General features: G+C 49.7%; 10 protein-coding genes across 10 annotated transcripts, besides 10 other annotated features; 6 read left to right on the plus strand and 4 right to left on the minus strand.

Moving 5' to 3' along the window:
• Positions 1-4,486: 4,486 nt before the first annotated feature.
• Positions 4,487-4,522: a microsatellite.
• Positions 4,523-4,618: 96 nt separating this feature from the next.
• Positions 4,619-4,849, plus strand: ACLA_068330 (uncharacterized protein; the record flags this gene model as incomplete). The annotated part of the gene is made up of 1 exon (XM_001275231.1): positions 4,619-4,849. One exon carries the CDS (start codon positions 4,619-4,621, stop codon positions 4,847-4,849), a length of 231 nt encoding a protein of 76 aa, XP_001275232.1.
• A 1,006-nt stretch (positions 4,850-5,855) lies between these two features.
• Positions 5,856-6,838, minus strand: ACLA_068340 (TFIIIC subunit 6 family protein; the record flags this gene model as incomplete). The annotated part of the gene is made up of 2 exons (XM_001275232.1): positions 5,856-6,638; positions 6,731-6,838. The coding sequence occupies 2 exons, from the start codon at positions 6,836-6,838 to the stop codon at positions 5,856-5,858; spliced, it is 891 nt and encodes a 296-aa protein (XP_001275233.1).
• A 704-nt stretch (positions 6,839-7,542) lies between these two features.
• Positions 7,543-7,573: a microsatellite.
• Positions 7,574-7,917: 344 nt separating this feature from the next.
• Positions 7,918-7,951: a microsatellite.
• Positions 7,918-7,952: a microsatellite.
• Positions 7,953-7,961: 9 nt separating this feature from the next.
• Positions 7,962-7,994: a microsatellite.
• Positions 7,962-7,998: a microsatellite.
• A 462-nt stretch (positions 7,999-8,460) lies between these two features.
• ACLA_068350 (uncharacterized protein) lies at positions 8,461-10,446 on the plus strand (the record flags this gene model as incomplete). Its single annotated transcript, XM_001275233.1, has 3 exons — positions 8,461-8,500; positions 8,556-9,943; positions 10,009-10,446. The coding sequence occupies 3 exons, from the start codon at positions 8,461-8,463 to the stop codon at positions 10,444-10,446; spliced, it is 1,866 nt and encodes a 621-aa protein (XP_001275234.1).
• A 1,326-nt stretch (positions 10,447-11,772) lies between these two features.
• jhd1 ([Histone H3]-lysine-36 demethylase) lies at positions 11,773-16,096 on the minus strand (the record flags this gene model as incomplete). The annotated part of the gene is made up of 2 exons (XM_001275234.1): positions 11,773-12,681; positions 12,740-16,096. 2 exons carry the CDS (start codon positions 16,094-16,096, stop codon positions 11,773-11,775), a joined length of 4,266 nt encoding a protein of 1,421 aa, XP_001275235.1.
• Positions 16,097-16,615: 519 nt separating this feature from the next.
• Positions 16,616-16,636: a microsatellite.
• Positions 16,637-17,213: 577 nt separating this feature from the next.
• On the plus strand, positions 17,214-17,967 carry ACLA_068370 (putative pre-mRNA branch site protein p14; the record flags this gene model as incomplete). Its single annotated transcript, XM_001275235.1, has 5 exons — positions 17,214-17,245; positions 17,400-17,423; positions 17,536-17,592; positions 17,664-17,791; positions 17,867-17,967. The coding sequence occupies 5 exons, from the start codon at positions 17,214-17,216 to the stop codon at positions 17,965-17,967; spliced, it is 342 nt and encodes a 113-aa protein (XP_001275236.1).
• Positions 17,968-18,654: 687 nt separating this feature from the next.
• Positions 18,655-19,160, plus strand: ACLA_068380 (small nucleolar ribonucleoprotein SNU13; the record flags this gene model as incomplete). The annotated part of the gene is made up of 3 exons (XM_001275236.1): positions 18,655-18,676; positions 18,733-18,828; positions 18,898-19,160. The coding sequence occupies 3 exons, from the start codon at positions 18,655-18,657 to the stop codon at positions 19,158-19,160; spliced, it is 381 nt and encodes a 126-aa protein (XP_001275237.1).
• An 824-nt stretch (positions 19,161-19,984) lies between these two features.
• ACLA_068390 (STIMATE family protein) lies at positions 19,985-21,170 on the plus strand (the record flags this gene model as incomplete). The annotated part of the gene is made up of 2 exons (XM_001275237.1): positions 19,985-20,407; positions 20,472-21,170. The coding sequence occupies 2 exons, from the start codon at positions 19,985-19,987 to the stop codon at positions 21,168-21,170; spliced, it is 1,122 nt and encodes a 373-aa protein (XP_001275238.1).
• A 625-nt stretch (positions 21,171-21,795) lies between these two features.
• ACLA_068400 (WD40 repeat domain-containing protein) lies at positions 21,796-23,864 on the plus strand (the record flags this gene model as incomplete). The annotated part of the gene is made up of 4 exons (XM_001275238.1): positions 21,796-22,149; positions 22,206-22,712; positions 22,784-23,642; positions 23,713-23,864. The coding sequence occupies 4 exons, from the start codon at positions 21,796-21,798 to the stop codon at positions 23,862-23,864; spliced, it is 1,872 nt and encodes a 623-aa protein (XP_001275239.1).
• Positions 23,865-24,412: 548 nt separating this feature from the next.
• On the minus strand, positions 24,413-24,776 carry ACLA_068410 (uncharacterized protein; the record flags this gene model as incomplete). The annotated part of the gene is made up of 2 exons (XM_001275239.1): positions 24,413-24,457; positions 24,516-24,776. The coding sequence occupies 2 exons, from the start codon at positions 24,774-24,776 to the stop codon at positions 24,413-24,415; spliced, it is 306 nt and encodes a 101-aa protein (XP_001275240.1).
• Positions 24,562-24,592: a microsatellite.
• Positions 24,777-25,693: 917 nt separating the features above from the next.
• On the minus strand, positions 25,694-27,446 carry ACLA_068420 (putative hexokinase Kxk; the record flags this gene model as incomplete). The annotated part of the gene is made up of 5 exons (XM_001275240.1): positions 25,694-26,569; positions 26,649-27,056; positions 27,116-27,141; positions 27,216-27,338; positions 27,407-27,446. The coding sequence occupies 5 exons, from the start codon at positions 27,444-27,446 to the stop codon at positions 25,694-25,696; spliced, it is 1,473 nt and encodes a 490-aa protein (XP_001275241.1).
• Positions 27,447-27,545: 99 nt separating this feature from the next.
• Positions 27,546-27,579: a microsatellite.
• A 188-nt stretch (positions 27,580-27,767) lies between these two features.
• Positions 27,768-27,795: a microsatellite.
• The last annotated feature ends 71 nt before the right edge of the window (positions 27,796-27,866 follow it).

Here is a 27,866-nt window from a genome sequence, read left to right on the forward strand (position 1 = left end):
AGGACAAGATCCAACCAACGTCCTGATCCGGTATCCACTTCCCGAGAGGTTGGCCATTATGAGGTAATAGCTATCAAGGAAGCAAGCAACAGCGCCTCAGGGCTTCTGGACTCGGGACTGTCAAATCATTCGGCTAGCCTGGTGGGAGAAGCGAGTCTGGAGGTCGGAACATGCAAGACATGGAATCCGCTGCGTTCACCATCTATGATAAGGTCTGCTGGTCAATATCTGACAAAGAATGCATCAGCATCAAACCACATGTCATGGGTTGATCCGTTGATATTGTGTATGTATCCGATTGTGATTGCGAGCTCTCGTATTCATGAGTACTTGAGATGCAACTGATGTGATCTGTTGGGCTGGCATCCTTGCATATCGGAATCTAGGGCCAGTCTTGGTGGAAACAGGCAGCTATGTTGCCATACGCTGGCTGGCGTCTAAGAAGGATAGATAGATCATGCTCATCGCAGTTGAGGAGTAGGAATGAGTTAGTTATCAGGCCCAGTAAGGCCGAGACATATGGATGCCTGATGCAATGCACTCGGTGTTTTGTCCATCATGCTTCTCGACCCAGGACCGTTGTCTGCAAATAATTTATTTTATTTTTTTATTTTTTTTTTTTTCCCCTCCCTTGAAGTTGGTTGGGTGGTGCTCGATTCCTGCACTAAGCGACCGCTATCCAGCTTGCAGATCGCATCCAATGGTGAAGTCGTGATACCGATCGCCTCTGCCTGGGATATATATTTCCGTCGTCTAAGGCGGACACATCAATCACATCATCTTTTTGAACGGAAGTCAGCAGTAAATATACCCTAAACAAATGCTATATATGGTTCCGAAAATTGAAAGACTCGTTCATGCAAATATCTCATCTGGAAGTACAGTCACCCGGACCATGTTGCTCATGAAGCGCCCATTTGAGAACCTATTTTAATATATGGAGATCACCTACAAAGTCTGCAGTCAATCAACGCGCCCTCAATCAATTCATGGTAACTGCCTTGTACCCTGCCCGAGCGACCGTTTAGTGCTGGGCCTATGAGGCTATGATTCGATCAGAATGCTTTGCTGGCTTCCGCCCACCAGACACGGGGTCCATCGGCTGGCTCTTGGTCTTGATCACGGCAACAGACATCAATGCAGCTGCCACCTGCCAGCCGACTCACCCGCTGACTTTTTTGACCGATGTGTAGGCAGTAGCAGACTAGCAGTGTCTCATCAGCTAGGAAAGACACAGAAAGCAAGGCGTGGCTGAAATTGTTGAACAGCGGTGTATCCCTAAATGACATGGTGAAGGTTGTTATCCCGCCTGGCGGTGTGGGTGATGGGTGAAGCTGATGGGAGCAATAATGATAATGATTAGTCAAGACTCCTTTGTACTGATTAGCATCTGATATCCTAGCCAGTTGTCTATCAGGGAGGAGGCACGTTAGATAACGTCAAGTTCATATCTACTTGATTCATCCGTACAACAAACTCCGTCATAATCAACAAGTCAGGAAGATGATCGCTGGAATATAGAAATGAGATCGGTTCGATCAACTGCCGAGGATGCGATCCACGTACTTTTACAACAGATGTATGAGTCTCAAGTGAATCGAGCCTTTGTCGAACATCCGACGGAACGCGTACAGTACGCTCTAGATTTTAAAATCCATCGGCAAGACGTAACAGCCTTGAAATCCCCACTTAGGGAATTGAGGCGATGGATCTCCGAAAGGGGGATACATTGGACACTGAAAACTGAAAAGACGTCTTTTTGTCCTTGATTGTGAACTATTATCTAGTGTCTTCTAGACTCCAGACTCCACAAATTATATGATATCCTTCTTAGACTTCCAGAAGCAGGTTTGAACTTGTAAACTGTAAACTGTCAAAGCCGGATCATGAATCCCGATAGGTTAAACAGGAGGTTTGGACAGGGGGGTTTTGAGAGGACTGATATCAGATGTTGTGGCAAAGTCCCTACGGAAATTGGTGTTTACGATTCTTGAAGAATTGCCTCCATCTCCAACTAGATACTTATTGCCAATTATTGACAGGGAGGTGGGAATAGAGGAGGAATCTCAGGCGAAGAAAATCATGGTTGCATGATCTGACACGGAGCGAAATCGGCTACTTGTCGGTGATGGCTGAAGGTGTCATCTTTCTTTCACGCCGCGGCTGAAGCGTCTGGAACCCCTTATTTCGTATTCAAGGGTGTAGATAGTAGATCAGAAAAGCCTGAAATTCTAGGCGTCTTTTGCGATAGAATAGCTCTAAAATGTTCTCATTGAGAACGGAATCCAAAGAAGATAAAGACGATCCAACAAGTCGAGAAGATTTTTGACTAAGGACAGGGAACTTGCTTAAAAGACAACGACAGAACTCTTCCATGATTCTATCAGGGTTCTAGGCATCAGCTTCATCTCCGAGACTCCGACAGTATGGTTAGCCCCAAAGCCTCCAAGACGATCGTCGGCCACCTCCTGCGTCGCCTTAAGAGACTAGAAGGACAGAAGGGATGGATCCCCCCGATCCATACTCCATACCCCGTACTCCTCCTGATCCTGGGTAGATACTTAGTAGATAGAATGCTGTCCCCCGGAATTTCGGGAGTTGATATATTCAGGTTGGATACTTTTGTTCTTTTATAATTGAAGCCGGAATGAATTGTTATTTGCTAGATTAATTTTGGGCTTCTGGGCTTCTAGAGCGATTCTGGATAATCTATAGGTGCAAAATATTGCAGGCGTTTCTGCCTAAGGTACAAAAATATGGGGAAATGGGGCATGTTTATGGAGCTCAAGTACCAAGGACCCAACGACTTGAGAGGATATGACACGTCTTGAAGAGTGCTTGTACTTTGGTAGCATCAAGAACTACATACAACATTAAAACAGTTCTTCTTCTTGAGTCCACAGAAGAATAATGCTCCAGTCTGTCGCAGAATTGACTTTGATCTTCAAGACTGGATACTTTCCCTTGTCTTCTGGATCAAATTCCTCCTTCCCTCCTTACTCTTGGCAGCTCCTTTTAAGGGTCAACCCCACAGTCTCTAATACTGCACACGTATGCTCTTCTCCATACGACCTAGGTAGTTTTCTACGTATTCTTCATGGATACCTAGTTCAACATCATATTTCTGAAATAGATATATTTATCGATCCCACTAGCCGTTTGCCAACCTCATCTGCTACATAGGACCGCACACTCAATACCTATCAGGTTTAATACTGTGGTATCTATCCAGTCTCCATTGTCAACCCCTTGTTTCCCATTTTCCCAACCGATCTTGAACAGTTAACCGTAGTAAGGTAAAACTATCAAGAACTAGTGATATTCCTCTTCCCCGGAAGACAATTGCTTTTCCCCCGGGTTCGTTCCCGTCCTTCCGTTCCGTCGTGGCAAGCATGCGCCTTGCCCACTTAACGTCTACCTGGATACCCGACGATACTAAGAACTAGCCACGGAATACCCCTTCTTCCCTCCCTTCCTCATGGAATGAAACCTCAATCAGGGCCATCCTGGTACTTTGGCGTTGGTGGGAGCTTAGGAAGATGATCCCCCAACGGCCAAACAGGTCGTCTACCAGCTAGACTAGGCGCATTACATTAAGGGCACAGGGGGGTAATGGGGAAACCTATCGAATCGAAACATTAAAGAAACAGAAAAGAAAAGAAAAAGACAAAACATAACAAAAAAAGAAAAGAAGAAAAACCATTCGGATAAGTGTCCAATATGATTCAAAGATGATCTATTCTTGATGTCTAAGTGGACGCTTCAGCAATGCGCCCTAGTTACGGAGTAACTCCTGGGCTGGCCCTCATTCTACTCCGTAGTTTGTTGACTTCTATATAGGATGGATCTCGCCCCCGGGTATCGTGAAAGATGATTCCTCTTTCTTTTTCAAATTCCTATGACTTCTCCCCAGATTCATATAGATACCTGTCCACATTCCCTTTTTCAACGCGGCGGTCTCCCGGTTATCCGAATCTGGATATAGCTTGGCCCTTCTACCCACCACCCCCTTCTATCCAAAGTATCCACAGCTCGCATTTGGACTTGCTCGCTTTGTATCTAGTCTCAATCACACCAGCTTGAAATCTCGAGACTTCTTCTTTCGCTTTATCCAGACTCACCACTGCTTGTGCAATATCCCTCCCGTCGTTGGCTCTGCGTTAGAACGCCGAGGACCTTGTATATCATTACATCATTGGATTTTCCCTGTCAAGGTATGCTTTGCTGTTGTCTTTCTTAATTTCCAGTTTGTGTATGATTGTATGGATGGACAGCAGATCTTCACAAGCTGCCTTCTTTCCTACCTATTACATCACATGGGATCTGGTGGATGGAGCTCTGTCTCCATTTGAACTGTCTGATCCATCGACTGTTCGGGGATATTCAGATATGTCTTCTCGGAACCAGAGGGCTAACAAGAGTGCCTTGTCCTATTTAGATTCTATACAAAGCTTGAGCATTGTTCGTCTTTTTTGGGATTGCGCTTCTACCGACCATCTACCTATCTATCTACCTACCTACCCTCCCATCTATCTGGACATCCTCCCAGATACAGCTCTGGTTCCTGCGACTTGGAGAGAAAAACAATCATTCACCTCCAACAACCCAACCGGTCACAATGGCCTCTCCAATCCTCTCACATCCTCGCGCTCGTCCCACCCTGGTGACACCCTCAACCTTCACCCAGGACATCTCGCGTGCCATCCTCGCCTCCGCCGAGGGCCCCAAATCCATTCACGTCGACTCGAATCCGCACGCCGCGCTGGAGTATCCCCCTCCTCCTCCCCCGTCTCCCGTTGAGTCCAGATCCCCGCATTGCTACTGGGGTTTGGACGGGAAGCGGGCTTGATCTGAATGTGCAACTATACCTCTTTTCCCTCTTTTCTCTTTTTTTGTTCTCTTTTGCATTTGCGGGCTTGTATTATCCTTCCCCTCTAGAGCTGGGTTTTGATTTTGGGTCTGCCTGTCTTGTCGATGGTTCTTCAGCGTGTCTTTCTCTCTCTTTTTCTGTTTGATACGCATACGTCCTGTACTGGGTTGTGCGAGGAGGGTCTGGATCCGGAAAAGCAGGTCTTATTCATTTGTATTTGGTTCAGCTGGGTCAGTTAAGGTAGGGGATCTTTACGGGCGGTGCGATTCATTTACAATGTGAACAACAGCGTCAGCTAGCCAGCGAGCCTTGGAACAAATTCTATTATGATTTCTCTCAATCAAATTGATTGATATTCTTGGATTCGTATGGATTGCAAGATAGGCCTGTTGGAGCTTGTTTTCCGTGTAATGCCGATCATTGCTTGATATCATCTGTGTTGCACCAATCACACGCAGAAGCCGTACAGTACGATACTGCATGCAAAGGATTTGCAATCCAGTTCATGCACGGCGTAGGTACGTACTGTACTTGGAGTCATGACAAATGACATGGAAACCTCGATAAAAGCCGTCAATATATCCGGCTGGCAAGCGGGTCCAACCATTGAACGACTGTACCTTCTCTTCCTGGAGACCCGGAGTACAGTCCAACCCGGCTTGTGCCGTGGAACCATTGTGCAGTTGCACCACTGCGCAAGAAGACCCGGGGAACACACGACTAGGATCCGAGCTGAGCTGGGAGCTTCGTGCCTTGATTCCTGTGAGCTGTTACTCCATCTTCGGCCGGAAGATCGGACCGGATCACGTGATCGAATGCCATGGTCCCCCATTGCTACCGAGCTGTTGCGTGATAGCCAGGTTGTTTCATCGTCATACGATGCTTACGTTGATAAAACTTACACACCTTGTAAATCCTGGTGGCATGGTTTTGTATGTACCGGCTTTATTTCGGAATTTCTGGGTCGACAACGGAAGGAGAGACGTCAACGCGGCTGGGTCGAGGGCTCAGGCACTCCCAATGACAAGGCCTCGTTGTTGAGTTCTGTGTAGAGCTCCTCCAATGCTTTCAGCGCCGCGGTATCCCCCTGGAGGGTAGCTTCGTTCAGCCGCCGGATCTCTGCCAGTTGCTCCTCCGTCCGAGCCCAACCCCGTAGCCGGTCCTCCAGATTCTGAGTGCGCCTTGTACTGAACACCGTCCGCACGGTATCGGTCTCCCCCCTTTGCTTCTTGAGAGCGGCCAGTCGTTCCAGGAATCGCGCTTGGTTCGTCTGTGGCCCTGGCCTGCGGGGTATGGCTAACGCATCGGATGGCTGACTCGGGGGATTCTGCGATAGCCCTGCGCCGGAACTGGAGATCAAGTTCGCTTTGCGACCGAGGATTTTGGCACTGTTGGCGGCGATTAGATCAAAGTCCTTGCCATGGCTCAATGGTGGTAGCGGTGGTAGTCCAGTCTCGGGGCCAGGTTCGGGACCGGTCTCGGGGTGCGTGAAGAGCAGTTCGGTGCCGATCTGGTCTGCCCACGTACAGCTAAAGATTTGGTTCTGAAAAGAGACGATGGGGTTCGGGGTATGAAGGCCTAGGATTTGAACGCGCTCGGAAGAAAGGCTGTCGACCTCGGTACTGTCAATGGCAGGTTCATTGTTCTCGTCGATGGGAGTAGTGATTGATCCTGGTGTGGGAGCAGCAGTAGCAGAAGCGGGGTCACGGCGTCGAGGGGGCCGAATAGGACCGTGGATGGAGGTCAGGTCAAGATTCAAGTAGAAAGTCTGAAAGGAGCGATCTTCAGGTGAGTAAGAGACAGAGCGAGCGACCGATCGAGATGATCCAACCGTGGAAAAGAATGCAGAGCAATCAGTACCTCGGTGTCAACTTGGTCGTACTCATATTCGTACTCGGAGTCATCCTCCTCCGCCAACATGGCCGGATCCAGGACCAGAGCGGGTTCTGAATGAGCCGATAGACTCATTGGGTTGAGGTTAGCTAGGGTAAGTTGGTGTAAGATCTAGATGAGTCTTTCAGTGAGCTGGCCAGGTGAGGTGACTCCTGTTGTATGCATGGACTGAACCCTGGGATTTAGTAAGAGGAATATATTGCGCTATTGGGATTAGATCAGGTCGAGATCGGCCCGAGAAAGAAGACAAGAAGAGGCCGATTAAATCAAACTGAGTCAGTCCAATATTTCAGACTGCAGAATTGGAATAAATGATTATTCTTAGAGGTGGCGGGAAGACGAAGCCTCCAGAGTCCAGAGTCCAGAAGGCAGAAGCCTTGGAAGGACTAGAAAGGACTAGTTAAGTCGAAGCTAGCTAGATACTTGTAGTGAGCTCCACTGGATCCGCTCGCAGAGTCGCAGTAGTCAAACTTCAAGCCTGCTGGATGACTTGGCATGATGGGATTGTTCTTCTTCTTTTTACAACAAGGCTGAAAGATACCGGAGTAGATAGATGGATAGTTAGTTGATCAATATTAGGAGTGCTTTTGACTTCTACGTACAGTATCACTTATTCTGAGAGATAGACCAAGGTACACCTAGTTATAGGGATTATGATCTACTTTAGTACCCAAGTACAATATTAAATACCGAGTAGAATGAAGTAACAACAAACTTCGTACCTACGTAGTATAAATAGTCCAGTCAGCAAGTTCCTGTGGATGATCTCATCCTTTCATTCTCTCTCCCTCTCTCTCTCTCTCTCTATCTGATTTTCCTCTGCATTCATTCATTCATCAATTCCATCCTTTCATTGAGTGTTTCTGGAGTGTCTCAGAGTCCAAGATTGACTATCCATTATTCACTCTTCCATTATAATCATCTCCCATCAGGTCGTTGCATGTAGTTGATCAACGGAAAAAGTAAGCCAATATGTCTTCTATCTAGTATCTACTATGTACTTCTGCCCTACAGCCTACCTAGTCTATCTACATTCTACACTTCCGCCGTCTTCCGTTCTATCCACTCTCTCCTTCATCGCATGGATAACAATGGACGAGATATGGAGTATGGATTTCAATCCGTCTAGTCTAACCTAGACTAATAATGTTAAAATGATGATGATGATGATGATGATGGTGGTGATGATCTAATGCCTTCTCTCTCTCTCTCTCTCTCTCTCTCTCTCTCTACTCTATCCGCATCTTCTCATCCCTTCCATTTCCCCTCCGCCTTCATCATGATTAGTCTTCTTTTCTTCTTTTCCCAACTGCACAATCCGGCTCTGCGCGGAAGCAAGGAGTTGTTGATCCCATGCTTTGCCGGTTGTCGCGATACATCCGTCACTTTTTCTCTCCGACCTGTACCTGTCTGTCTGTGTCTCTGCCTTACCCAATTGCCCACCCTGGTCCATTCAGGAATGATGCTATCTATCTCCAGTCTAGTCTTCCCCTTCCGCTACTCCCGAACACTCCCTCTGACTGGATCATTCCTGGCTGGTTTTACTTTCAGTGATCTAACTCTCCAAACTAACGCTTTTTGTGCTTTTTGTGCTCTTTGGATTTTCTTTTTTTGGCCGGCTCGCTGAAGTCAGTCCCTGTCGACCTGAAAGTGGTACCGGTCATCAGCTGTTCTCGATCACCATTGCTAACCTCACAATGCCTTCTTATAGTGGCTCCCCCTCCCTCTTCGGGCCTGGTTGCTCTGCTTCTCTGTTTTCTTCTATACCCTTTCTCAATCTTCTGCTTCGTAGTCACTTCCCATGATCCTCATCTTCCCCCTCATATCCCCCCGGATCAGTCCTCTTTGACCATCCAAGTCTCATCCTCGCCTGATCGTGCTATCCCAATTGAGAATTTTATAAGCTGGACAACCACGACGGCTACTGCGGTCTCTTCGCTCAGCACTAGCCATCGTAACGAGGTCGACTCTTCACTATTTGATTCCTCTAACTCGCAATCGTCCAACGTCGGGGATCTGTCCCTGGCTGTGGAGCAGATGATCGGAAAGGCAAAAGCAACAATTGTCATTCTTACTTCACTGATCGCCTATGTGTCGATCAATAGCTTGATCCGTGCCCTGAACCCGTCGGCCTTTATTTGGTATGAAGAAGACCGAGACGAGCAGCGCTGGATCGCTTCCTCTCGGTCATGGATCGACCGGAAAGCCTGCCGTTGGTTGAGTCTCTGCGGTACCGCCCATTTCCGCACGGTTCGCCCGCGCTTCGGCCAGCGCAAATTCCTGGCCGAGTTTAACTCCTCTGCCGAAGAGCTAGAGGAGGAATCGGCTCCTTGGCGTTCATTTTGGTTCCGAAAACATGACCATCCAGCAGCTCAGTGGGACGATACCGAACAGTCTCTAAGAGAAATTCCTGATTATGTGTTTGAATATGCTCCCCTGGTACATCTCTTCTCCAATGAGCAGTTCTGGCCATGCGACATTGCAGAGCATCTTTACCACACCACTCCGATGCTCAACTACACGCCCGCTCAGTCGCAACAGAACCATCGGACGCTGGAGGACCTTGACGAACTGAATCAGTGGCAAGACGGACGCTATGTGTTCCTGACGAGCAACGACGACGTTGAGGGGCGTCCCGCTTGGCTAGAAGGCGCGAAAAACATCCCAGATCCCTCTAACGAGGATCAAGAGGAATCGTGGTCTGATTGGGATGGCCGAGTCGACGGACCCGTTCCGGGAGATACTCCTGAAGGTCGGCTCAAGTGGTATGACACTGATCATCACGCTCTCACCGATGACGAGACCGCCGCGCTCCCATTGGAAAAGCTCGGTTACTCTGGAGCAGATGAGCTGCTTCAGGATGAGACGGTTCGAGACGAACTGCGGAGGCGCTTTGGTGGAGAACCGATCGAAATCCGGGAGACCGGAGGTCGCAGCGATGCGCCAGCGGTTTTGCTTGTAATAGACAAGGGGGACGGCATTGTTGATGCGTTTTGGTTTTTCTTCTACAGCTTCAATCTCGGAAACGTCGTTCTCAACGTGCGCTTTGGCAACCATGTCGGTGACTGGGAGCACTGCCTGGTGCGGTTCCATCACGGTCGGCCCAAGGCTCTCTTCTTCAGCGCGCATTCCGCAGGCGAGGCGTACAGCTACGAAGCGGTTGAGAAGATTGGGCAACGGGTAAGTTGGGGAATGCGTATGATCAAGTGAATTCCGGAATTGGAAACTAATTAAAGCATCACTAGCCGGTTATATATTCAGCACTGGGTACACACGCCATGTATGCTACACCGGGTGTGCATCCGTACATTCTCCCAGGAGGTCTTCTTCATGACCAGACGGATCGAGGACCGCTGTGGGATCCTCTGTTGAACTCGCACATGTACACATACGATCCCACGAATGACACCTTGCGTGCATCCACCGCCAGCCCGTTGGCTCCCACAGAGTGGTTCTACTTCAACGGCCACTGGGGGGATAAGTTCTATCCGCTTGGCGACCGTCGACAGTACCGCTTTGCGGGCCAGTATCACTATGTGAACGGTCCGTTGGGTCCTCGATTCAAACACCTTAACCGCCGCAAGGTATGTCAAGGGTCTGACGATGATCCTTGCGTGATCAAAAATTACGTGGGCGAGAAAATGCGTCCCCAGCGCTTGCCCAATGCCGTACCTGACGAATAATATCTTGAACCTGGCCTTCCGATTGATTCAAGAAACACCGCTGCCCTGGTTGGCAAGCGAATCGATATACCCGCAATTCATCTTGGGAACAGGTGTATCAGCATCGGAGTTCGTTTGATGAGCATGCATCGGGCATTCCGATCTGTTGCATTCTTTTGCATATACCCCTCCATTTTTATGATTGCTTGTTGAATTCTTTTTTTTTTTGAAGCCGAAACTAAAGAGCGTCGATCATAAACGCCCGTGACGGATGATGAGACACATGATGTTATTTTTTGATGTTGATGTCGGGAGTTTGTTTTAACCATGTCTGGAGTTATGATGGGCGTTCATACCTTTCTCTCTCTTCTCCTCTTCTTTCACCTCCCAGCTTAGAAACGGTGTCTTGGTCACACGAAGATCTCCTTGATAGAAATCTACTCGCCGCAATTAGAGTCAATACACTTGATCTGCAGACGATATCTCCCAACTCAATCAAATTCGAAACCTGTTACTCCGAGGACTAATCTAAACCCTAAAGGGAAAAAAAAAAAAAAAAAACTAAGACCTTACGAGAAAGACCAGCCAAACGATCCCGATCCAGTCCCAACCCAAAGGAATGAGACCAACAAGCGTAGAGTGTACTCGAGCGCTATCAAACACAAGACACAAGAAACAAGACAAGCGACGGTATTACAACCTCAGAGAAACGAAAAAAGGATTCCTGCTGGGAGAGAAGTTTAAGCGGTTCCGAATAGCAGGGAACCCAAGTGAAAGAAAGTAAGACCAGGGGCTCCAGGATTGTGAAGCGGGTTAGGAAATCAACAATACAGTAGGGATAGCTGGTTCGCGCTGAGCCATGTACACCCACACGAAGGGCAGATAGGGAAGCCATGATGGACAAAAGCAAAGAGGACGATTAAGATAGAAGATCTGAAAGGAAATATCTTTGGAGTTAAAAGTAAGAAGTAGCACGGCTGATGCGATCAAGAGACCCAAGCCGACGATCAACCCGGGGAAATCCTGCCTAATAATGAAAACGCCGTTGAGGAAATCACTTCCACCCAAGACCTATGAGCAAGCAAGCAAGAGTGAAAAAAAAGGGGGGGGGTTAAGAAAAAGAGGCAAAAGAAAAATGACCTTGAAATCCCGACGCTTAGAACTCCGCCTGAGGCTTCCCAAATGCCAAAACCACACATGTGAACCCTTTGCTGCTTCCTCTCTCCCTTGATCTCTACCAGTGACCTGGTGTGGGGATATCTAAAAAAAAAAGACAAAAGAAATTTCAAGTCATAACCGTCATGGATAACCGCTTGGTGATGATGTTGGAAATTGAGATCGTCGAGTTCAGACCCGAGCGGCTCGCTTGCGCAGGCCAAACTCCTGCTCCTGCAGTTCACGTATCAAACGCAAACTCTCTGCATCAGGCTCATCGTCCGCCAGTGTTCCCCGTTCACTTTTTGGGCCCTTGTTTGACTGTCCCGGCGATGTCGACATCGTGGTTTTGCGGTCGAATTTCTTCTCCGCCGATGGAGACGGTCCCTTCTTCGCATGGGACGACGAAGGCCGTGACAGAGACTTCCTCGAGGCTGACTGCGCACCGGGCGTCACTCTACGCGTTGACGATCCGCTAAAGGACGATCGTCTTGCGGCTGGTGTATGCGTCGTCGTCTTTGTGGCTTTGGGTGGCTGGACATCAGGGATGTACCTGTCGACATGGCGTGGCTGACGGGATGAGTGCCGGGAGCTGGAGGTAGGTGTATTGAAAACAACTTGGTTGTTGTCTCTGTCCCCATCTTGCTCGTGGGGTACATCTGTCTCGTCTGCCAGCGATGTCGGCGGTGAAACAAGCGACGTGGTCGGCTTCGAGACGGATGCCGAATCAACTTCGTCCATGACGACTGTATCTGATTGAAACGCTGGAGGCGATGCGTAAGAAGTCTGTCCCAATTGGGACTCCTTCTCTGCGGGGATCATACTTCCTGACTCTACGCTCTCGTGGGCATGTGATGCTTCCGAAAACTGCGTCCCCTGCACCTGGGCAGACAAATGGGATGTACCCTTTTCGTCTCCGCTAAGTTGCGCGTGTCTTGTCATAGGAGAGGCACTTTCCTGCTTGGGCCTTTTGTTGGACGCAAATGCCGCATCTTCCTCCTGGGTGCGTGGTCTCTTAGCAGAAGTTGCAGCTCTCGGCTTCGAACGTTCTTGGGCTTTGACGGGGTCGATTCTACCGTATTCATCATGAATGCAGCGGCGCTATGGGTCAGATTAGTCAATGCGAACGCAGAGAAGGGGAGATTGAGCTCGAACTGACCTTACTCTTCCGGCAGTCATCACAGGCCTTGCTTCGTCCCTTCTTCCCAGTACCAACCCCTTCGGGACTTCCATCATAAGGCCTGTTGCCGACTGCATTCGGAGTGCTCAGAATAGCGGGGTTAAATTTCCCAGGGGCTTCAATCCGGTCCAAGCCGAATACATTGGCGGTGTCCTGTAGGCCTGCTTCGGATGCAATAGCCGCCAACGAATTCAACGCAGATGCAGCATCGTGCGCTAGCGCGGATGGAGTTCCCGAATTAAACGGCCCGAATGCCATCTGCTTTGTGGATACGGTGTCATTGTTTTCATCCTTATGCCGGCACCGGATTCTTCGTTTACGACATGCATCACAGGCAACACGCTTGGGGCCCAATCCGGAGCTTCGAGGCATGGCCCGAGGTTTTGGTGTGATTTGTTCCTTCACGTCATCTTGGCCTGCAGGGATAGGTTCGCTAATTGGCAACGACGCATCACCATTGGATGGCACAGAAGTAATATCACTGATCGGCTGCCCAGTAGTTAAATCTTGAGGCGGTTCTGAAGGCCGCTGTACCGCTTGCCGTTCGGCATACATACGTTGACCTTCCGCATTACGTTCTGAGCGGCGGCTTGGTCGTCCAGCTGGCTTCTTTTCCACAAGACTGAGCTTGGCGTTGCTTTCAACCACGCCAGGGCGTGTCCATTGCGGTGCCTTCTCGTTTCCACGTTTCCACGCAACCCAGATTCCGAACTTTCTGACGGTATCCACCGGATCCCCTTGACCTTTTGGTATGGAACGCTTGATCGCATTCCTGGCGTCCATTGTCACGCCTTCAACCATGTAACCACCTGCAATCAATGCTGTTCGGAGGAGGTACTTTGCAAGATCGGGAAGGCCCTCCAATTCTGCCTGGGAATAGAACCGAGAATTGCGATAGGGATCACCCACAGGCGCTGTATTGGCTCGTTCTCCAAATTCATAGTAAATCGGATAATCGCGGTGGAAGCGGTAATTCTCGTCCTGAGCAAAAGCATCAAGTACACTTTGCGGAATAGGATCGTCCTCCAGGTATTTCAATGCTGTGTACCATTGGATTTTTTGGAAGAATGGATACCTGAACTTTCTTGGAACCTTCGTATCTTTTTCGATTTTGGCAACCTTGATCTGCATTCCATAATTGAGTCGCGTCAAGAAGTTACCGCCAATGACTAGGCTATTCGTAGGCGTCCAGACGGCATGGATCCAGCCAGATGGAATCAGCATGGTATCACCCTCGGACAGATCAACGCGGTAACACTCCTTAGTCTGGTCACCAAGAAAGGTGGAATCTTGTGCAGGGGAGTTGCACCAATCTTCATACTTTTTGAGGTGCTTATCCTTGGGTGGTATGAAGAAGAAAGTCTTCTTTCCTTTCAGGATATGGTAGTAAACCGAGGACCCGCCAAAATCGATATGGAAATCAGTGTAGCAATCGGCGACGGACATCAGACAGTAGAATTGGACCTTCGGATAATCCCCAATCGCCTTGAGCTCCTCCGGCCAGACCGCGTCCTGCAAGTCAAGGTCGCGCACAATTTTTGGTCGACGTATCAATCGGCCCAGTTTGCTCCGCGAAACCTCCAAGCTGATGACGTTCCGGACCACTTTAGACCCGGTACTCTCATAGTAATCGGCCCATTTCTGCATATTCCACCTCTTATCCTCCCCCTGTTGAGATTTGACATCAATGACTTCCACCCTCTCGTCGGGACCGTAAAGTTCAGCGACAGCCCGGACCGTGAGGCCCTGAGGAATGACCATGTCCAGCTGGTCCTGGCCGCAATCAACGACGGTTTCGAATTCCCCGCTTTCTTTAGGAAGATGTTCTAATAATTCGTCGAACATCTCTTGACTGTCTGCCTCTTCAACGAGAGCATTAAATTCAGGGCTGACGACGGGGATCGAGGCATGGGTGTTCAGGTGTGCTGGTATGACAATCGGCTCGGTCATGCCGCTACCGCGTTCAAAATATTCAGCAGTAATGAGCTCCGGCCGCATTCGAGGGAAATTCTCGGGCAGGAAGCGAATCTTGCCTTCCCGGATGGGCTCGATATAGTGGTGCGCTAAAGAATCGCTGGCAGCCTTGACAAGACCTTGGTTGAGACCAGCATAGTCGATGGCTGTGCGGGCTCGAGAAGATTTCCGAACGAATGTTGTCTGTCCATGGATGGGCCGGCACGGACGACAGATGAACTTATCAACGGTCCGAATCTCGCGGTCATTCTTGAACCCAGCACAAACGATATGAAACCATTGCTTGCACCCGTCGCAACTAATCCAGGTAACGTCACCTTGTTCTTCTGCATCCATCGGTATTCGAACCAGGTTACAGGCAGCACAGCTTGCCTGGCTATTTCCTTCGGATTCCGTATCATCGTCTCTCTTGAGTGACACATCCACCGATTCTTGTGCGGTCCCGGTATCTACCGCGCTCGAAATTTGAGTCTCGTCCTGATTACCATTCCTGGACAATTCCTGCTCCGGAATCCAATGATTCCTTGTGGTATTTTGTTCTTCCTCTTGCCAGACAATCGGTGGAAGAGTGGAGGAGCTGGTATTGGGCCGTACACCATGGATGACCGGTCGGGAGGCGAAGGCGAAGCCGTCTGATTGAGATCTCATTCGAGAGGCTGGGAAACCATTGTGACTGTTTGCAAGATACTTTGGTTTTTCATCCTCTGGCGCGGCATATGTGCTTTCGAATCCGGTTCGTAATTGACTCCTCGCTTCATCTCCGAGATGAGGATGAAATGACTCGTCGATACTGACTCGTTTCGAAGGATGGAAGGCCGGTGGGTGAAAGTTGCTCGGTCTTGCAAAATTCAGTAGAAGTTCCGCATCGGTTTTCATGCTGTCAAAGACGGAGGAAGAAGTAGTTTCTGGCGCGATGCCTGCATGATGGTAATGAAGCGGAGAAGGATCTTTCTCCGACCGCGGCCGCTTGGCTGGGCGCTCTGCGGACTCCATGGGCTCGGATGGAAAGAGTGACATGGCGGGTGTCGAGTTTTGTGATGGAGGCCGATAGGAGAGTGGTGCGAACGTGGGACTCGTCGCTAGAGCGATTGTCGCGAGAGTGTCAATGGTCGAACTGGACCGACCATGGCTGGCACGGCGATGACCTCCCCGGTCTGCGCTAGGATAGATATCATTGTGCAGAGGAACCTGATCGCGATCCGAGCCCGCAGCTTGTGAAACTCCGCGGTCAATCCATGATGAACGGACGTCGGTGGTTGTGTAGGGTGAAATGGGCTCCACGGCGCGTCGCGGAGGGGAAGGAGTGCGGTATCGCGGCGGTCGAGACCCGGAGTGGCTTATGAAGGACGTAGCACTGATCATGATGGATCTGAAGGGCGATCGACGAAAGGTAGGAGAACGGAGAAGGGCCGGAGAAGAAATAAAAGGTGCTTGCGGCAGGCGAGAGCAAAGCGGGGGTGATGAACCACGCGGGCTAGAGAGAGGCCACCGCAGGCAAAAAGAGAGTCATTCCTGGCAGAAGGAGAAAGCGCGCCGTTTAGCAATGGTATCCAAAGGTAGATGAGGATGGAAAATCGAGTACGAAGGTGGGATGGGAGGTTGACGGAGCGAAGGTCGCACGCACGGAGCGCTGGGAAGTTTGAGGGGGGAGGGAAACTTGAGACTCTCCCGACTTCACTAGTCGTCGTCGAGGGCGGGAGAGCGCTGCAGCACCGAGGGAGAGTCGTCGAGACGTACCGCCACGAGAGGGCGGACAAAGCTGGAGAGTTACCACGGGAGTGGTGAGAAATGTTTAGAAATTGAGAAAAATTAATTTCCGACAATTGAGAGAATTGAATCCGTCGGAGGGGATGGAGTGTTGGCGGATGGAGGAATTGGTGGTGAATGAATGAATGAATGAATAATAATAGCAGGCAGAGAGGCAGCGCAAAGTAAGCCGGTCACTGCTAGGGAGCCTACAGTAGTAGTCAAGGACAAGGACTTAAGGACAAGGCTATGCTATCTCCTCCCTATCTATTCACTTGTTGACGGGCTGTCATATCGTTTGCGGTATTGCCTAGAGAGCAGTGCTAGTTAATAGCCGGCCGACTACTCTTGGAGCTCGCAGCAATTCAGGAAATAAATATAGCAGGGAGAGCAGCGTACAAGTCAATGATCATCACAATTATCTATCTATCAAAAGATACCTCCATTCTTGGCCTCCATCTCGACTCTTGACTCTCTACACAGCTGCAACAAAGTGAGGCTCGCCATTGGCTCTAAACCCAATCGGGCAAGGCATCCCCCCTTCCAAACCTCGTGCTCACTCATCTTGCGCTTCTCCGCCCATCACGGATATCGAATCCTCTTCTTCCTCCCTCCCTCCTCTGCTTTCCCTCTACTTCTTATTGATTGATATCATCCCTTGCGGGTGTCTCTTCTAATTCTCCCATTTCAAACCGTTTATCACTATTTTTGGACTTTTTCTGTCCCCCCAAGAATGAGCCGGAAGCTCGCCCCCGAAGCCAATCGGTAAGTGCTCGCGAACGTGATGTGCCCCTCTGCACATTTGACTGGTGGTGACTTGGCTCTTGGCTTGCCATGATTTGTTATTTGCTTTATGCCCCTATTTTGACTAGATTTTTGCCCATTATCATGTTTCATGTGCTGACAAAAGTCGTCTTAGGATTCTCTTTGTCAAGAACCTCAAGTACGTCTTGATGGACCACTGCCTCGCATGGATCGACTGTCAAATAACCATCACATCGACTAAGTATGTGACTACTTGAAGAACCGGGACTAATACGACGATTCTGTAACAGCTACAACGTGACTGCGGAGCAATTATTTGACCTCTTCGGCAAATTTGGACCTATCCGGTAAGACGGACCTTTTGAACGAGACAAGCAAAGCTCACGCTGTGCGACGTACGATCTGATCATATCTCCAGTCAAATCCGTCAAGGAATCGCGAACAACTCCAAGGGAACCGCATTTGTTGTCTACGAAGACGTTCACGACGCCAAACAGGCATGCGATAAGCTCAATGGATTCAATTTCCAGAACAGATATCTTGTCGGTATGTGATTTATCAATGCACCAGGGGGGAGTGTGGCTCGTTGGAAAGTCTCATACTAATGATGATCGGTTCTAGTACTATACCATCAGCCAGAGAAGATGCTCAAGTCGAAAGAGGACTTGGCGGAAAGGCAAGAGAATTTGGAGCGCCTCAAACAGCAACATGGGATAGAATGAGGTCGTCGTTTCTTTTGTCGGTTTTTCAGAGTACCCTTCGCAGGCATCGAGCTGCGTGTTGTCTATCATGGGTTGGGTGTGGGGTTTTCGGCGTTCTACTCCTCTGGTTTTCATGGCTCTTATTCATGAGTATGACGGTTGCTGGTAGGTATAATGACCTCTCCCAGCAATTATCGAGGGAATGATGCAGAATTAGTCTTTGCTGGGCTGAAATCTGTTCCGTTATGCTGGCCAGTTGCTGCTATCAATATTATCCTTTCGTCGCCGCCAAGTCGGCACCTGCTCTATGCGTTTGGCTTTGAATATTTCGTATGAGATTTGTATTATCCTAGCTTCCGAGTTCTGAGATCAATAGAAAATAGAAAAGAAGCCAAATAATGTGTATAAGGGAGCACGATGGCAAGAAATGATAAACAGAGATCATTTGTTGCCTTATGATTAAGGTGTGAAATGATCCCCAACTAACCTGGTCCAGAGTAATCCTAAAGCGGTTTGGTGTCAGCCCCAGCTGCCCCACTGCCCATTTTCTCTTCAAGATTTTCTTTTGCAGAAGCTTGAATTTTTTCCTTTTCCTTCCCTCTCTTATCATCAACTCTTTTAATCGATAGATACCCTGCAGTACGGCAGTGATCCTTTGAGTGAGCCATTTCATTTCACTTTTTGAACAACTAGTACACTCTCTCAATCATGTCTGGTGAAACTTCTGCAGGTAAGGCGATTTCTGATTAAAGATCACTCTGACCATGTGCTAATTAATCTGCACAGCTTGGCCCATCGCCGATGAGGCTCTCACCCAGAACCTCCTGGATCTGGTTCAGCAGGCTTCTCACTACCGTCAGCTGAAGAAGGGCGCGAACGAGGGTATGTATTCTGCCTCTGCGACACCGCAACCACTTCCCTTGTTCTCGCTGGCTAACAGATTCCCTCTAGCTACCAAGACCCTCAACCGTGGTACTTCCGAGCTCGTTATCCTTGCGGCTGATACTTCTCCTCTTGCTATTCTGCTTCACCTTCCTCTTCTTTGCGAGGACAAGAACGTTCCCTTCGTCTACGTCCCAAGCAAGCTCGCCCTGGGCCGTGCGACCGGTGTCTCTCGCCCTGTGATCGCCGCTAGCATCACCACCAACGAGGCCAGTGATCTGATGGGCCAGATCAGAACCATCAAGGACAAAGTCGAGAGACTCATGATCTAAATATGGTTCCAGTTTGCAGATGAGTTGGAGCAAGTCCAGGCTCATGGTAGCCTGGGTGGACAACACGGGCTGTGGAGTTCGGAGATCATGTAGCCATATTGTGATTTCACGATCGCATTATGGCGATTGATCATGTCACTTCTAGTTATGTCTGTCCCGTGCTTGGAGAGAAACCTACTAGACATTGGCTTCGATAGTTGTGGAAATTCAACTGATTTGAGTGTCGCTATTTTCCATCAGCAGGCCAGGCGGATCTTGGCCTTCATAGATTCGGAACACCTGAAAAACATGGACGAGAGCCATCATGAATGCTATCTCTGTCTCTATTTGCCTCGTAGTTCGTAAAATCTAGCCCAAAATGGCCAATGCCGAATTACCCAGTTTATGCGCCTTGGCACTGCAGCACCCTGGAGCGTGACTAGCCTGAGTTCTCGGCGGCGTTGAACTAGTGACCACACCAACCGCCCACCTTGCGGAGGCATGTCTCATCTTAGCATCTGACAAACCTGTCGCACTTGAGACCACCTCGCCTGGGCTGGCTCAGATTCCTTTCTGGTAAAGGACTGTCAGTCTATCACTGTGAAACTTTGTGATCATACTTTGCTGGATACACTTCAATTCATTCTAAACCTTACCTGAACGTTCGGCTGGTCCATGACTAAGATATACACTCAAGACACGAGACACACCACCCACTGATGCCTACTTTACGATCATCCCTCATATTATAGGGGGCTCTTGATAGAGCATCTTTTCAATCGCCGCCAACTCCTCTTTGCTCTCTCACAGACGGTAACTGTCACAGACAAGAGGCCAAAACAGCCATGTCCATACCGTCTATGACTTCATTAGCTTCGGCGACTGTTATCGCGACAATCAGTAGCACTCTCTCAACCTCTGTATCCGCACCCTCATCTGCGCCTACATTTTATCCCCTGGCGGGTCAAGGTCAACCTTCAGACGGAGAGGACAATGGAGAATGCAAACTCCTGGGGCCCTTCTCGCTCCTAGTGCAGGCGGCACTCGGGGCGCTGGCGCTGTCGTCATTAGTCTACAAGCGCTGGAGGGAAAGACCCCAGCGCCCTGTGAAAGTATGGGCGTTTGACGTTTCGAAACAAGTTTTTGGCTCGGCAATGCTACATCTGGCAAATCTACTCATGTCGATGTTTTCTGCTGGCCAGTTTGAAATCACGAGCGACTATAGACCGAATCCGTGCTCGTTCTATCTGTTGAATTTGGGGATCGATGTGAGTTATCGTCTGATCGCTTCTCATCTTGAGCCGCATTGACGCATTGATTTTTCTACAATAGACAACGCTTGGAATTCCGATCCTCATCTTCATCCTTCACATCCTGAACCGTTTGGCTGCATTCACCGCTCTTGCAAACCCGCCGGAGTCGATTGAGTCTGGAAACTATGGCTCTCCACCAAAGGCAGCTTGGTGGTTCAAACAAGCTATGATATATTTCATCGGACTTCTCGGCATGAAGATCTGCGTCTTCTTTCTTATACAACTATTGCCGTTCATTGTCAAAGTCGGCGATTGGGCCCTGCGGTGGACAGAGGGGAATACGGCTGTCCAGATCATCTTCGTCATGCTGCTCTTCCCCGTGATCATGAATGCGATCCAGTACTACATCATCGACACATTCATCAAGAAACAACTGTCTCCTGAGCTGGTTGCTGAAGAAGATGACGCCGAGGCAGAGGATTGTTTGCTAGATGAAGACCGGAATCAACACAGTGCATTCCTGGCTGACCTCGACGGAGATGGTATCTTTGGATCGGATGAAGTCTCGATAGGGAAGCATCTGGACAAGGGGCTGGACCAACCCTCGCGGTCGAACGAACGGCTTGGCCGATTTGAGCGTGCTGAATATGACCCTGCGGTCGATGGGGAGTACCTGCCAGCTGCATCTTTGGCGTCTGCCAGATCAAGCAGCAGTCATGGAGAGTATGATGAGATGGCATCCTCAACGAAGCTTACTATTCAAACCAAGAAATCATGACGATCTGATTATACTTATGCGTCGGCGTTGGGTGAAGGATGTGGGAAGTTCCTTGCGCCAATATCGGTTCTAAGTTTTATGCCTTTTGATCTTAATATGTACGGAATTTTTGCGACGGGATTTGCCAATTGATCTGTTGAAGGACATGTATATGCTTCAGTCGCTCAGCAATAAGACATGTTGCCATGAGAGGCCATAGAGGTTTTGATCATCTGTATATAGGACATGTAACCCAACCGGTATCTGGATATATCACAAGCAATAGTCCTTCAAGGAAAGAAACTTTAACTAATAGTTGATTATTCAACTATATCACTCTCATGCTCTCTCAATCTGGATTGTCAGCGCCGGGGTGCTGGTCGTTGCCTGAATCCAAGCACATACCCTAAGGCATCAATCTCCACCGCAGATCTCACCGCCTACTTCTGCCGCTCCGCCACGAAGAAAATTATTGTTGGAGAGTTCTTTTCTACCATCCAGAGGAGACGAGTCTTTCAATTCGAAGAAGAGTCCCCGCAATACGATATTGATATATGCAATTCCGATAGATTACACTACTCGGGGTTTTCTTCCTTTTTTTTTTTTCATATTGCTTTGAGAGACCCACTGTTGCACCGTTGGCAAAATGCCAAACACAGCAGTTAAGCAGAAGACCAGCCAGAAGGCGAAAGCGGACTCGAGGTCCCCGTTCGAGAATGGCGATATCTCCATGCCTGTTGATTCAAATGACGACTCCGATATGGACGTGGATGTTAAGGTGAAAGGCGTCAAGGAGAAGAAAGTACGGGAGAAAGACGATGCGGAGAGGAAGCTGGAGCGGATGCTCTTTGGTGACGATGAGGGTTTCGTTGGCGCATTGAAGAGCCATCAGTCGCGCGACTTGGTGGCATTTGGTGAGGAGAGTGATGTGGAAAGCGCCAGCGAAGGGGAGGAAGAGGAAGCGGAGGACTCGGATTTGGCGGGTGTCTCCGATGCAGATGTTCGTAGATTGATCTACTCGTTTTGGGGTTTTGTTTGCTAACCGACATATGATAGCTCTTCTTCCTCGACTCCGGCTCTGCGCCAGTCTCTACGGATCTCGCAGAGCCTTCTGAATCGGGGTCTGACTCTGAGGATAGTGAAGCCGAGGGGACACTGCCCGCGTTGTGGCATGACAGCGACGATGAGCGCCTCACTGTCTCGCTCGCAAGCCATCAGAGGCTGAGAAAACTGCGCAACACTGAGTCTGAAGATATTATCAGCGGCAAGGAATATGTCAAACGGCTTCGCAGACAATTCCTGCAACTGCACCCCGTGCCAGATTGGGCCAACCCTGAATTGAACAACAAACAGGAGGGTAACGATTCCGATTCCGACCGCGACAGCGACATGGATACGGATGAGGAGAATGAGCGGCTTTCTACGCAACCTTTGGCCAAGCTGCTGCAAAATGCCAGCGAATTGACCAAATTGGATGACGGCACGCGCCCAGGAGGCAAGAGAAAGTTGCGACAGGAGGTGATAGATATTCACAGACTGAAGGATATTGGCAAAGACCAACCGGTAAGTTCTCTTTTTTTTTTTTTTTTTTCAGGGGGTTCGGTATTAGTCAAGGGATCTGACAAGTTTGGCAGTCCTCCGTTGATTCTCTCATGTTCCATCCTCACTATCCACTGCTGCTGTCTTCCGGTCCTGCGGCTACACTTTTCATTCACCATATCTCCCCTTCTGCGGCGGCTCCCAATCCCCTTCTCACATCCCTCCACATCCGCCGTACGCCTATCCACACATCCGCTTTTGCGCTGCCAAGCGGTAACAAGATCTTTGCCTCTGGTCGTCGACGATACTTCCACATCTGGGATCTGGATACTGGCAAGGTTGAAAAGGTCAATGGAACTGCAGACCGCAAGGAGGAACAAAAGTCCATGGAACGGTTCAAGCTCTCGCCCTGCGGGCGTTATGTCGGTCTTGTCGGCTCCTCGCGCAAAGGCGGTGGTATCATCAATATCTTGGACTCCAGTACCGGGCAGTGGATTGCCCAGGTGCGTGTCGATGGCCGGGGAGGTGTGGCGGATTTCGCGTGGTGGGGCGACGGAGAAGGTATGACAGTCGCCAGCAAGAGCGGTGAAGTATCTGAGTGGGATGGCCGTCTTAACCGGGTTGTCGCTCGCTGGATGGACGCCGGAGCTGTGGGCACAACCACGCTCAATCTCGGTGGACGATCAGGACGGACGCAGCTGGGCGGAGATCGCTGGGTCGCCGTTGGAAGTTCCAGCGGTGTGGTCAACGTCTACGACCGTCGTGAATGGGCTGCTGCATATGCAGCGCAGTCCAACTCCACAGACGCGAAGACTGCCTCGCCGATTCCACGCAATCCCGAACCTGTACGCGCCTTGGACCAGCTCACTACGCCCATCAGCCATCTTGTATTTGCGCCAGACGGCCAGTTCCTCGTGATGGCTAGTCGGTGGAAGCGGGATGCCTTGAGACTAGGTATGCTTTCCCCTTTTCTACCCCTTTTTTTTTTCTTCTGAAATCCCATCATGCTGACTGAATTATCTAGTTCATCTCCCCACGTGTACTGTGTTCCGCAACTGGCCCACGTCCAACACGCCATTTGGTCGTATCTCTTCAGTAGCTGTTTCTCCGAACTCCGATCAACTTGCTGTTGCCAATGAGCAGGGACGTATTAGACTCTGGGAGATCCGGGGATAAAACATGGTGATGAGATGAACTGTGGGTGAATGAAAAATCGATCCGTGTACAAAATCCAACCTTTACATATCGCATAGATTTAAGCATCCTTGTACTTACATGGATTACCTAGTATAAGGGGCAGAAAGACATTGGACGTATGATGTATCATGATTTTCTATTGGGTGATTGGATTACATTAAAAGATACTATCTAAAGAGCCCTGCATGACATCCCAGCAGTTAAGCCCAAAAGTGAAGTAGACCAAGATTAGTTGCATATCGAACTCCCCATCCTCTCCATATCCCTTCATTACTAAGCATTCTAGACAATCGTCAGTACTTTCAAACTACGGAGGACATGCCAACGAATAATAGAGAGGAACATTATCTGTTCGGTAACTTACACCCAGACCAAACTACAGCCGCGAAATAAGTGCCATCAGCCTTGTTCAACTAGATATGTCATAATTCGCAAGGAGGTTATGTACTCACCATGCCCAAGATCTAACACACACACGTCACATACCGACGTTAGCAAAGCACGCCCTCAACCCCCCCCCTCCATTTTCACACTCCAGGAAAGCGACTCACCGAACTCAGAATATTCGCTTCCTGCATCATCCATTAGAAAACCTCAACTAAGCCAGCCAGGAGGAGAAGGGAATCATACAACTTGCTTCTCGGCCGCATCCGCCGCCGCACTTGCAGCGGCACCGGGCGTCGCAGCCGGCGTCGCAACCGGCGTCGCGGCTGGGGTCGCGACGATCTTGATACTAGAGTTGATGATGACCGTCTCGAAGCTGGCTTTGCTATGAACAGGCTTGGGGGCGAGGGTGATGTCGGCGCTGGTTCCGCGTGCGTCGCTATCCGGCAGTGCGAGGACGGTCGTGGCCATGGCCATGGTGGTGAGGAGAGGAGCGGTGAGTTTCATTTTGGGTGAGGGGTCGTCCTTGTGGTGTGTTCGGGTTCTTCAGAGGTATACAAATGCGAGGTTTACGCGGTGGGTGGGAACGATGAGCGGGTTGCAAGATATGAAGAGCGAGACACGCTTCTCCGTGAAGCGAGGGAGTAGTGGTGTCAAGATATAAGACGGTGTTTGGTATATCGCGGGCCTGAAGTCGAGAATAAACAACACCCGTGCCTCTATGTCATCGCGACGAATCAAACGATTCGCTGTCGACGATCTGCCAGGGCGGCATTCCAGGGTTCCTGGAGTTTGGCATTTCGATGGTTGACGAAGATTGGAATGTCTCAGATCTTTAGAAGATACTTCTAGGTTCTGAACCGTCCCTGAGCATTCCATTGACGTAGCTGGGCGGCGCCTGGAATGCTGGTTTGGATCATATGAACATGCCTGCAACTCTGCAGTTCTTCATTTTCTCATTAGGGGAAATCCATTTCGCCGTGTTGCACCTCTCGAGAAGCTTTGTCTTCGACCTCAGTTCTCTTCTTCGTTGCAATGGACGATCATGGTGGTTATCAAGACCTGTAAGCTGCCAACATGTTAGAGGCTCGCTTCAGACCGGCGGGCTGTAGGAAAACACTCTATGGGGCGTCCTGCAAAACACATTATCATCCCATTCGGTCTGTATGTTGGCTGTATGTACAGACGTCTGCGTTCCGGTCAAAATTGGTCTATAGATTCTTCAGACTCCACCCGCGAGTCAAGACCATGCACACTTCGCAAACATGTCACAAAAAAGAACCAGATTATCATGTATCAATCGTCGATATTTTCATCAAACCCAGGCTAACTATCCACTTGTCATACCCAAACACCAGTTTCAATCATCCCAAAAGAAAATCCAAAATCAAGGGGTCAACATCAACCTTGTCAGAGATCATTATCTACAGCATTTTCTGCATCTCATCCTTGTTGCGGATACCAGCCAGGTTACCGGCCTTGACACGCTTCAGGGTCAGGGCAGCAATGAGGGCGGCACCGACACCGGAACCATCTTCGGCCGCCAGAATGGAGACCTTATCATTCTCGTTCGGGGCCCAATCCAAGATCTCGCGAAGTGCCTGGGCACCACGGGCCTTGAAATTGGGGTATTTCGTGAATACCGAACCGTCGGCGCCGACGTGGCAGCGCTCAATGTTCTTCTTCTTGCAGATAGCAGCGACACCACAGGCTGAGAGACGAGCAGCACGAGTACCGATCAACTCGGCCAGACGGCGGATCATCTCAAGCTCTGCCTGAGTAGGCTTGATGTTCAACTCACGCTGGAACAGTTCCTGCGTTTCCTCCAAGTTCTCATAAGGATCCTCCTCGATGGCAGCCAGGAAGGAGGCGTCGAGCAGATACGGCTTCCGCAGCTTAGAGGTATCCTGACCCTCGAAGATGAGCCCTGGCCTGCTGTCCAGGAGGTCAATGAGGGCCAGACGGAAGATCTCTCCCAAGTAGAGACCGGCCGTCATCTTCTCGAAGGCCTGTTGGCCCGGACGAGGCGAATCACGATCGATGATGTGATCATACTTGGTAAGGGGGAGAACAATATGCTCATTGTCGAAAGCACCGTACTCGCAGTTGATCGCCACAGGCATATCCGGGGGAAGGTTCATGTGGGCCAGCTTGGGCACCGAGCCGACATTATCCATGTAAGCCGCATTCACACCTGTGCCGAAGATGCAACCAATCTTCATCTCGGGATCAGTGTAGGCCGAGGCAATGAGGGTTCCGGTAGTATCGTTGATCAAGGCAGCGACTTTGATGGGCAGCCCCTACGCGGTAGAACTATCAGATATTGTACATGGGCCAGGATCGAAGAGAAAGAACTGCACGAAAGAGAGTGATGCATACCTTTTTTTGCAGGATCGCCTCCAGCGGGGGAACAACATCTTGACCTTCAACGCCATCGATGTCAAACCCCTTGGTCCAGCGCTGGAGAACACCATGATCGATGTAATCCTGTGTAGCAGGGTAGGAGAAGGTGAATCCCAAGGGCAACTGTGACAGCTCCTCGTCTTCATGATGGAAATCAATGAACTGTTGAAGACAGTCGGCTATGTACTCCCACAGCTCCTCAGCAGTGCCGGTCTTCAATTCCTCCGGCATACGGTACTTGGATTGGCAGATATCGAAAGCACCCTTCTCTTCGGTCAGAGTAATCTCACAGACACGCAGGTTGGTGCCTCCCATATCCAGGGCCAGGAAAGTTCCTTGTTCATCTCCATCGGGGAATCCCATAACCCACGTGACGTTCATCGGCTGTAGCGTAGTCCTCATGGTCAGCACAGGTTGTCCGGAACGGATGCGGAGACGCTCACGATGTTACCACCCTCCACAGTGAGGCCTGATCGAACACCACAAGTTAGCCTTATGTTCCCAGTTGTATCTTAGGGGGATATCGATGCCATTGCGACTCACCCTGTTCAAGCTCCTTGACGAAGTGGTCAACCACCTGCTTGAGCTTGGTCCGGTCCACGGTGAACATATCTTCGAACTCCTTGATTTGCTGCAGGAGGTTCTGTGGCACGTCGGCCATCGATCCTGTAACAATTCCCCACCCAGATCAGTCACCGTGCCAACTTTGGGGAGCTTCCATTAGGATCACCTACCCTTGCGGGATGGGGGACGCTTGGGACCGATTCCGACCATTGTGATATGAATGAAGGTGGGGTCAATGAGAGAAAGAGAGTAGATACGGTTCTTGATTTGAATGGGGCGGGGGAGTAGACAGATGAAGAGCAGCAAGATGAGAGAAACAGAGAGAGAGAGAGGGAGGGAGAGAAGATCAGAAAGAAGATGAAGGGGAAAGGATGATGAGAGTATGGGGGAGGGCTGCTGCTTGGAGATAAACCCAAGAGTTGTGTATAGTCCCGTGGGGCAGTGACCGGATACTGGATAGTCCCACGCAAAAAAAGAACCACGCTTAAGAACACTCAAGAAATGCCCCGCAGACGATGAAATCACTCGGGATATTATTCTTATTATTCTTATTATTCTTACCGTTGATCGTCCGAATTTTTCACCGGTTGGGGGTTTACTTTTTTTTTTTCTGATTACTTCTAGTTTGAC

This window comes from Aspergillus clavatus, genomic scaffold, assembly GCF_000002715.2.
Source record: "Aspergillus clavatus NRRL 1 1099423829791 genomic scaffold, whole genome shotgun sequence".
In the NCBI taxonomy this organism is placed as follows: Eukaryota; Fungi; Ascomycota; class Eurotiomycetes; order Eurotiales; family Aspergillaceae; genus Aspergillus; species Aspergillus clavatus.